Source organism: Phoenix dactylifera, chromosome 15 (assembly GCF_009389715.1).
Source record: "Phoenix dactylifera cultivar Barhee BC4 chromosome 15, palm_55x_up_171113_PBpolish2nd_filt_p, whole genome shotgun sequence".
NCBI lineage: Eukaryota > Viridiplantae > Streptophyta > Magnoliopsida > Arecales > Arecaceae > Phoenix > Phoenix dactylifera.
The window spans coordinates 1,780,691-1,791,011 of NC_052406.1; the positions used below are offsets into that span (position 1 = coordinate 1,780,691).

General features: G+C 42.2%; 2 protein-coding genes across 2 annotated transcripts; one reads left to right on the forward strand and one right to left on the reverse strand.

The window, feature by feature from the left end:
• Positions 1-223: 223 nt before the first annotated feature.
• Positions 224-3,744, reverse strand: LOC103709270. Its single transcript, XM_008794540.4, has 2 exons — positions 3,493-3,744; positions 224-509 (listed from the first exon to the last, which is right to left on the reverse strand). Exons 1-2 carry the CDS (start codon positions 3,708-3,710, stop codon positions 374-376), a joined length of 354 nt encoding a protein of 117 aa, XP_008792762.1. The 5' UTR covers positions 3,711-3,744; the 3' UTR covers positions 224-373.
• A 1,795-nt stretch (positions 3,745-5,539) lies between these two features.
• LOC120113321 lies at positions 5,540-6,565 on the forward strand. Its single transcript, XM_039134460.1, has one exon. It carries the CDS (start codon positions 5,540-5,542, stop codon positions 6,563-6,565), a length of 1,026 nt encoding a protein of 341 aa, XP_038990388.1.
• The last annotated feature ends 3,756 nt before the right edge of the window (positions 6,566-10,321 follow it).

The window sequence follows — 10,321 nt, forward strand, 5'->3', positions numbered from 1 at the left end:
ACCAGCTTCTTTTGCACTCGATACACTTTTCTTATTAGCCTATTGTTAGGCTATATATTGATGTACATATTGTTGTAACAAATAACAATTAGCTTTAGTTAGACTTATCGCCATGATGTATGCACCCTTCTCCATTAGCAGATCGGCTGCTCATCCAAAAAAGTGGATGCATAGTCATAGAAAAGAGGCAAAGATAGGCATAGAAAAGTGGAGACATCTCAAATTAAAAACTAGAAACCTTTTCAATTAGTCTTTAACTTCTTTTGCATCTCTTAGATTCATTGGTATCATTTAACACTTGCAACAGTGAGTTACAAAAGATGATTTTGGAATTTCATAAGAAGTGTTTCTTGAAGAAGCCTCCTCAGTTTCCTTATGGAGCCTTATCTCCATCTGTAATAGAAATAATTAGAAATAGGCAGAAAGGTGTTATCAAGTAAGCTGCAATCTTTAACAACTCTTCAGTCTCTTTGGTAATCACACCTATGCGAGACCAGTCCCCGCTATACCTGAACAGCACATTGTGATTGAAACCAGGAAGTCAAAACCCATAGACTACAGAAATCAGCATAAGCATAAAGTACTACTTCTCAAGATATGCTTGTGCTTAAGCAAATTATACTACTGGTATTCATTCTATCCTAAAGAGTGCCATGGATCCATGGAGAAGCACAGAGAAGGGTAAAAAAGCAGTTGCAAATATTTGAAACTTGCCTGCTGCCAACCTCACATATACTCTTTGCAACGTAGTGTTGATTTCATAAATAAGATAATTTTATGTGAAAGGGATTTGCCATGAAACATAGAAGGCCATGTGGTGGGTAGACAAAATTACCTTATTGCTTATGCAGTACAAGTTTAAGCAATGAGAGTGCAATCCAATAGCTCTAAGAAACTTTTAAAAATTCAGACAAAGAGAAGGCAACAATTTATACATAAAAATACACCATGAAGAAGTTTTACCATTTTTTTGTTTCTCAAAAAAAGAAAAACCACAGAGAATCCTAATAAGTTCATATTGACCAGCGACACAATGGAAGGTAGAAAGCACCAAATGAACAAAATCAGCTTAAATACAAATTCAAGAACCAATTAATCTGCTGAAAAAATCTAAAAAGTTTGATGTCTGAAAACATAAAAGCAATAGCAAGATAGGTCCAAAGACCTGATGAAAGGAAAGAAAGTTCCTAGAGGCTTTGTTGATGAAAAGCAAATTCTTCAATGAAATAGTGGTATAGCACAAGGAATAGTGTAAGATAAGAGAGAGAGAGAGAGAGAGATGGGCTTTGGGCCATGCATAGCATGCGGCCTGATGTACCACATGGGGCCTGTGCGAATGCGGGCTGTCATGCATGACATAAGAAGCAATGACCTACACACTACACCCCTCCAATTCTAAAATGAATTAGAGAGGATCCAAACTCGATGAGGATAGGGAGAAGGGCCAGATTTGGCAAAGGGGTGCCCAAAGGTGGAGCTAGAGAGAGAGGTGGTAAAAAGGTTTGCCATCTCGGTACTAGACTCTATACCAATAGTGTCGGTACAGTATAGTACGGAGTTTATTTTTGGCATACCGAATATCAGTACGCCACTCATACTAAGTACCGATACCGAACCGGTGCGGTACACTCTATGCCGCCTGGTTCCGGCCAGTACGGTATACTATGGGTGGTAGGGTTGTAGAGATGGAGTTGAAAAGGGGGCGGGGTGGAGCATTTGGACAGAGGAGTGGGCAAATTGGAGGAGGGGGGGAAGGGTACTGGACTCTTCTTTTTCTTTCTTCCTTCTTCTCTTGGGGGTTAAGAAGCACCTGCAATGGGGTAGAGAAGAAGAACAATATTAATGGAGGAATGGAGATCTCTAGAAGCTCACAATGCCAGAAATTTAAGCGGAAAAGGAGCGAATTGAGGATAGAAGGCTAGGCTCCCGAAACTCAAATCTGCCGTATGATCAAAGAGCCAAACATTGGATTAAAGATACAACCATTGTTGAAAAAAAACTCCACTAGTCCAACCATTCTAACCATATGCTTACATCATTATTATTATTCTAACCACCACTCTGACTACTCTAACCACGATGTTTAAGAAAAGAAGACAAAAAATATGTGGCCACCGGCTCCTATGCAGGTCTTTACTAGCTTTCCTCTACACCCTCATAAGAGAATTTATATGATTCATCTCAGCTTTTCAAAATAAATAAATAAATAAATAAGAGACCACATAGAGCAACTTTTTGACAATGACTCCTACATGTTTTTTAAGTGCTAAATTCTACAATTAACTCAAGTGGATATCAATAACTATTGTGTTTGTGGGAGTAACATGAAAAGTTAGAGGGAAATTAGTAAGTAACCAGCTCAGAAGCCGGTTGCCTCCCCCCTTGTCTGAACTTTTTGCTTTTAGTTTTTATTGCCATGTCGTATGGTGTCTCATATATCTTATAGCAACTAATTGGACATTATCCATGACTTTGTGGCTGATCATGTTTAATCCTCAAAAGGCTCACCTAAAAATTGTGCATCATATAATTCATGCAGTGTAGTAGGAATGTTTGATCATCCTGCCATATTTTGTGCATATCCTGGCTATATTCTCGGCGCTCGGTAAACAACAAAAAAGATTCATTTTCCTATACATGCAATCAAATTGTTTGGGTTCAAGCTTTACATTAGATGTGGAGTTGTGTCTGTCTTCACTGTCTTTTCTAAACCAAGAACATTTAGATACAAGTCAAAATTATGCGACAGCCATATGCATATACATGGTTCTATGAGGAGGTAAGAAAAATGCTTGGATGATAAGTGAAGAAATCAATGAAAGAACTTCTATAGGCAGCTGTGGTGCAGATCATATGCTTTGGATCAATGCATAGTGGAAATGAATCTAATATTTTCCTTCTCTACCTTGATTTCATTGACAATAGTAGGTGCCCACTTGTCAAGTAAAAAAAAAAACAGAAAAGAAAAAGAAAAGAAAAAAGCATTGACAATATGTAAGTAATAGTTCTCATAAACAATGGTCATGAAACATGAATAGAACCTAATATAGCATTGCTTTGAGAGGGATAAAGGATGTTTGTCGCAATTTGTCAAGTATGTCATCATTCCCTTGTGTTTGATACTTTATTTTTCCGTTTCCGAAGTAATAATATAACATCAAATTGGTAGTGTAAAAATATAAAGAAACAAATTTTGCAGCTAGCATCAACCCCTTAATTGGTGTAGAATTTTAGTCTCGAGGGAACTTGGTTTCACAATTTCAATAGAAATCCAATTCATGGTGAGAAACACCCTTACCAAGTATACTTTATAACTGCACAGAAATAATTTATTGCATAAACTGGGGGAAGACAAAAGGCATAGGAGTTTCAACTCAGAGTCAAATCAATATTATTGGGTAATTCTACAATGATCATTTCAGATGGAAGCATAAGAGCTTTGGTACAGTGATTGGAAAGGATTATATGGACAAGAAGAGATAAGGTACTCACCCAGCATCAAGGAATCCCAGGGCAAAGACAGCAACTGCAGATCTGGCTACAAAGGCTTTAGAAATTCTAAGAGAGAAGGTAGGACTTTTAGCTTGAGAGTTTCCTCCTATGTTTGGTTTCTTTGCTCTTGTGGGTCTGAACTGCCTCCCATTACTCCAGTAAGGAAGCAAAGGTGAGAGCCTGAAAGAAGAGATGATGCACTTCCCCAACCTTGACATTATGACCTGTTTCTGTCTGCTGCAGAGCTTTGGTGTCTTTTGATAAAACCGTTGGGGATAAGGATGCTACTTAGGTGGGGCCCAATCTGAAACCAATCAGCTCAATCCACTCACTGGGTCAGGTTTTGGCCAAGGATCTAAAACCTGGGTGGGGTTTGAGCTCAAAAATCCTAACTTGATCCTTAGGATTAAGCTTAAAACAAGTTTTAACTTGAACCCAACATAACTAGATAAACTAATAAATTTAATATTTATATTTTAGACGAAATATTGATATATTAAATAATACCCTAGTCTTATCGAGCATAAAATTATGCAAGTCACCGATCATGGCGCTGACTTACACATGCACGTGCGTACAGAGATAATATAGACAGACACACACACACACACACACACATATATATATATATATATATATATATATATATATATATATATATATATATGTATGTATATATGTATATATGTATGTATGTATGTATATGTATATGCATGTACGTATGTATGTATGTATGTGTGTATGTATATATGTACATATGTATATGTATGTATGTATTTATATATGTATATGTATGTATGTATATATATGTATGTATGTATGTATATGTATTTAGGTGGGCATTGGGCCGGGCCGCCCATGGCCCGGCACGGCCCGCTTGCTACAGTAATGGGCCGTGCCTAGCACGGCCCATAAAAGGGGGCCGGCCTGGGTTAAGAATTTCTGGCCCGCGGGCCGAGCCCGGCACGGCCCATAAGGGCCTGGGCTGGCACGATTCGTGGGCCAAGCACGGCACGGCCCGCGGACTGGGTATTTTCCCCAAAATACCCCTCAAATTAGCCGTTTTATGACTGTTGGGAGGGGTATTTTGAGTAAAAACCAAAAATAGCCGTTATGCGTAACGGCTATTTTTTTTTTTTTTTTTGCCAGACGGGCCGTGCCACGTACGGCCCGTCTCTAGGCCCATGATGGGCCGTGCCAGGCACGGCCCGTCTCGTGCCAGGGCTCGGCACGGCCCGCCACCCCACGGGCCTAGGGCCGTGCCGGGCTTAGCCTTTAGGCTAAGTGGGCCGTGCCAGGCACGACCCGTTTAGTAACAAGCCGGGCCAGGCACGGCTCGTTTAGTCTGTGGCCCGGTGGGCCCGGGTCCAGCCCGGCACGGCCCGATGCCCATCTCTATATATGCTATACATGCAGTTCCAATTGACTGTTGCAGTTTCCTGAATATGGTGGCAACTGAAATGGAAGCATTTCTGGTGAGGATATATAGTTTCTGTTTTATTAATCTATTCTATGAAATGATCAATTTCACTATCTTCAGAAATAGAGTTAAGATTTAGTTTCTATCAGAGCCGAGGACGGCTCTTGTCCGATGGTGGGAAGGGTGTGAGGCCCAATAGTCCCACATCGGAAAGACTCGTTCCAGAGCCTGGGTATATGAGGCGGGTGACTCCAAATCCTGCAGACACGTTTTGGGAGGAAAACAAAACCGGGGAGGGTGAAGGACGCTTGCGTGAAGCCCCAGAACAGGACAATATCTGGCAGGGGAGCCCCATGTTCCCCCCTCATGTGGCCCCCACGTGGGCACTAGGTGCCTAACGTGCCTCGCAGAGGCGGAGGCGTGACATTTAGTGGTATCAGAGCAATAGGTTTGATCAAGGATAGAAGTTAGAGCTTGGTAATGGGCACACTTAGAGTCTAGTAATAGATGGTTACGTCTTATTTAGTTGGGTCTAACTAGTTAAACAAAAGTAGATAGATTTTTTTTATAATCCTACTGTTGCTCAATTATGGAAACTAATAAACGTTGGCTTTCTAATAGGTAAAAATGAGGAACAGAGAGGAACAAGTTTTGAGGAATATTGCAGCTAGAAGGAGGGGGACAAGAGCACCCTCTCGGAGAACTACAAGCCAACCAGTTGAGCCAGCTCCTACCGCGACCGCAACCCAAACAGATTTTGCTGAAGTATGTCAGGTGATGACTCAGCTCCTTCAGCAGCAACAGCAGATGCAACAACTGATACAGCAACAGATGCAACAGCAGGTGCAAGCCACTGTCCAACCTGCACAACGTATGGACTCTTGTTATGAGAGGTTCCAGAGGCTGAATCCTCCTATGTTTGATGGTGGAGCTGATTATTTAGCTGCCGAGACTTGGATTCGGGAAATAGAAGAAATGTTTGATGCACTACAATTTCCCGAAGATGTCAAGATCAGACTGGCGATACCCATGCTTAAAGGGAATGCCAAGTTTTGGTGGACGGCCATGAAAGCTACATTCGAGGGTGATGATGAACAACTGACTTGGGATGAATTCAAGGATATATTCTATGATCAGTACTTTCCTAAGTCAGTGAGGCTATCAATGGAGAATGAGTTCCTATCTTTGAGGCAGTCAGGGAACATGACGGTGTTGGAATATGCCAACAAGTTCAATGAATTAGGCCGGTTCTGTCCTCGACTTATGGAGGATGATCAAAGCAAGGCCAACAGATTTGAGCAAGGTTTGAGATACGGGATTCGATCTCGGTTGTCAGTTCTAATTTTTAATAGTTACAGGGATGTACTAGACAGGGCTCTGAAGGTTGAAGCTGAACTGATTAGATCAGAAAGAGAAAGAGGTGGCCAGAAGAAGCCTACAGGAAATCAAATTAAACAGCCAAGAGACTATGAAGGCCCTTCAAATAAGAAGAGATTTGAAGCTTGTTACTACTGTGATAAATTTCATGCTGGACCTTGTCTAAAGAAAGCAGGAGCCTGCTTCATTTGTGGGCAGCCGGGGCACATGGCACGTGACTGTCCGAATAGAAAGGAGAATGACTCTGGACCTGCCAGACCTGCTGATCAAAGATAGAAGGGTGGTGCACGGGTTTTTGCACTAACACAGCAAGATGCTAGTGCCAGCGACGAAGTGGTGGCAGGTATGATTCCCATTAATACTGTAGGTGCTTATGCATTGTTTGATTCTGGCTCTACTCATTCCTTTATATCCTCCAAGTTTTCTGCCTCTTTGAATCGCATACCTGATAAGCTAGATGAGCCACTATATGTTGCTACTCCTCTTAAGAAAACAGTAGTGGTTGATTCTGTTTTTAAGAACTGCATAATTCAGATAGGAGATAGAGAATTGATAGCAGACTTGATACAATTAGATATACATGACTTTGATGTGATTCTCGGGATGAACTGGCTGTCCGCGTATCATGCTCATATCGACTGCTATGGCAAAAAGGTAGTGTTCCAGATACCTGATGAACTGAAATTCTTCTACCAAGGTGATGCACCCACCATTAAGCCCTCTTTGCATATTATTTCTGCTATGAGTGCAAGGAAGGCACTAGGAAAGGGGTGTCAGGCCTATCTAGCCTATGTTGTGGACACTCAAAAAGAATCAGAACCGGATGATATTCTTGTTGTGAGGGAATATCTAGATGTTTTTTCCGGAGGAGCTACCTGGGCTACCTCCTGATCGAGAAATTGATTTCGAAATTAATCTCATACCGGGTGTTGGACCATTCTTTAAGACTCCTTATCGGATGGCCCCTGCGGAGCTGAGAGAATTGAAAGTTCAGCTACAGGAGCTTCTAGAGAAGAAATTCATCCGTCCGAGTGTTTCTCCATGGGGGGCTCCTGTACTATTTGTAAAGAAGAAGGATGGAAGTATGCGGCTTTGTATTGATTACCGAGAGCTGAACAAGGTGACAGTGAAGAACAAATATCCTTTGCCCCGCATTGATGACTTATTTGATCAGCTGCAAGGTGCCCAAGTTTTCTCCAAGATAGATTTGTGATCCGGTTATCATCAATTAAAAATAAGAGCTGAGGATGTGCCTAAGACTGCATTTCGAACCAGGTATGGCCATTACGAATTTTTGGTTATGTCTTTTGAACTAACCAATGCACCTGCTGCCTTTATGGACTTAATGAACGGGGCCTTCAAACAATATTTGGACCAATTTGTTATTGTTTTCATAGATGACATCTTGGTCTATTCTAAGAGTAAGGAAGACCATGAAGATCACTTGAGAAGGGTATTGCAAACTCTTCGAGAGAAGAAGCTCTATGCCAAATTGAGCAAATGCGAGTTTTGGCTGGACAACATCGCATTCCTTGGGCATGTGATTTCCAAAGAAGGGGTATCAGTGGACCCAAAGAAAATAGAAGCAGTGGTGGACTGGCCTCATCCTACAAATGTGACTGAGATTAGAAGCTTCTTGGGTTTGGCTGGGTACTATAGAAGATTTGTGGAAGGATTTTCCCGGATAGCTACTCCTTTGACTCGTTTAACCCAGAAACGAGCAAAGTTTGAATGGGGCGAGGATTGTGAACGAAGCTTTCAGGAGTTAAAGCAAAGGTTAGTGTTTGCTCCTGTTCTCACTCTGTCGTCTAATACTGGGGGTTTCACCATTTATAGTGATGCCTCTAAGAAAGGGTTGGGCTGTGTACTGATGCAAAATGATAAAGTAGTGGCTTATGCCTCTAGACAGTTGAAGCCCTATGAGCAGAACTATCCGACACATGATTTGGAATTGGCAGCGGTAGTCTTCGCTTTAAAAATTTGGCGACACTATCTGTATGGAGAGCCATGTGAGGTATTTTCTGATCACAATTTTACCCAGAAAGAGTTAAACATGAGGTAGAGGAGATGGCTCGAACTACTGAAAGATTATGATCTAAATATTAAGTATCATCCGGGAAAGGCTAATGTGGTAGCAGATGCCCTCAATAGGAAGTCAGCAGTGGGCACAACAGCTTTGCTCACTACTCAAAAGCAAATTTTGAAAGATCTCCACATGATGCAGATTGAGGTGACTACCAAGGATGCTGGGAACATGCTGGCTAGTTTGATGGTACAACCCACCTTGATAGAGAAAATTAAGGCTGCCCAACAAACAGATGCACAGATGTGTCAGCTCAAGAAAGATGCAGAAAGAGGGTTGCGATCTGAACTCAGGACTCACCCAGATGGTACTCTACGATTTGGGAGTAGACTGTGTGTACCTAAAGATGCTGACTTGAAGAAAGAGATTTTGGAGGAAGCTCACCAATCCTATTTCTCTATTCATCCTGGTAGTACTAAGATGTATAGAGATTTAAGGGAACATTTTTTTGGTGGAATGGTATGAAAAGAGAGATAGCCGAGTTTGTAGCTCGGTGCTTGGTATGTCAGCAAGTGAAAGCTGAACACCAAAGACCTGCCGGATTGTTGGAGCCATTGGAGATACCAGAATGGAAATGGGAACACATCACCATGGACTTCGTTATTGGGCTTCCCAAGATAGTCAAGAAAAATGATGCAGTGTGGGTGATTGTTGATCGCCTCACAAAGTCAGCTCACTTTTTACCCTTTAGGGTTGGCACTTCACTTGATAGGCTGGCGCAGAGGTACATTGATGAGATCGTGCGCCTATACGGGGTACCGGTGAGCATTGTATCTGATCGGGACCCACGATTTGTATCTAGATTCTGGAGAAGTTTTCAAGATGCTATGGGTACTGAATTGAGGCTCAGCACTGCTTACCATCCTCAGATCGATGGTCAGTCAAAAAGGACGATTCAGACCTTAGAGGATAAGCTGAGAACATGTACAGTTAATCTTGGAGGTTGCTGGGATAATCATATAGCCTTGGTGGAGTTTGCCTATAATAATAGTTACTATTCTAGCATCAAGATGGCACCATATGAAGCTCTTTATGGGAGGAAGTGTAGGTCTCCTCTGCATTGGGATGATGTTGGAGAAAAAAAGTTATTGGGTCCAGAATTAGTGCAGAATGCCAGGGAGAAAATCTTGTTGATCAAGCAAAGACTCAAGGCAGCTCAGGATAGACGGAAGAGTTGGGCAGATAAAAAGAGGAGAGAAGTAGAATTTCAAGCAGGTGATTTTGTTTTCTTGAAGATTTCACCCTCGAAAGGTATCATGAGATTTGGAAGACATAGTAAACTAAGTCCACGCTACATCGGGCCCTTTTGAGATTCTGGACAGAGTTGGAGAGGTTGCTTACAGATTAGCCTTGCCACCCGAGCTATCTAAAGTACACAATGTTTTTCATGTTTTTTTAGTGAGGAAGTATATCTCGGATCCCAGTCATGTGGTACAGTATGAGCCATTGCAAGTTGATGAAGATTTGACTTATGAAGAATTTCCTTTACGTATTATCGATCGCAAGGAGCAAGTTTTGAGGCGGCGTACCATCCCATATGTGAAAGTACAATGGAGCAACCATTCAGAAAGAGAGGCAACTTGGAAGCTTGAGGATGAAATGCGTGCGAGGCATCCGCAATTCTTCGAAGTCTCAGGTATGTAAATTTCGAGGATGAAATTTTATTTAAGGGGGGGAGAATGTGAGGCCCAAGCCGAAGAAGAGGCCGGAATCCTCGGCTGCACCTTCTCGAGCGTAACGGGGGCGAGATCCGCGGCGGCCATTTGAATGGCCGATGAACCCGCACAACCGCCGCTGAAATCGCAGAGGTAATTTGAAAATTTTCTCTCTAAAATCCTCCATTGACCTGCATCTGAGATCCACCAAGCACTTCTCCTTCTCCACCCTACTCTGTCTCTAACCCTTTCCCTCCTCCGCTGCTAGGGTTTGGAGCCCGCATCAGTGCCGCC

What these genes read in the sequence shown, in the direction of transcription:
- LOC120113321 (XM_039134460.1), top strand. Translation starts at nt 5,540, where the DNA reads ATGAGGAACAGAGAGGAACAAGTTTTGAGGAATATTGCAGCTAGAAGG.
- LOC103709270 (XM_008794540.4), bottom strand. Translation starts at nt 3,710, where the DNA reads ATGTCAAGGTTGGGGAAGTGCATCATCTCTTCTTTCAGGCTCTCACCT. An exon ending in CTGGGATTCCTTGATGCTGG is followed by an intron (nt 510 to 3,492) that starts GTGAGTACCTTA and finishes TGTGCTGTTCAG; the next exon opens with GTATAGCGGGGACTGGTCTC.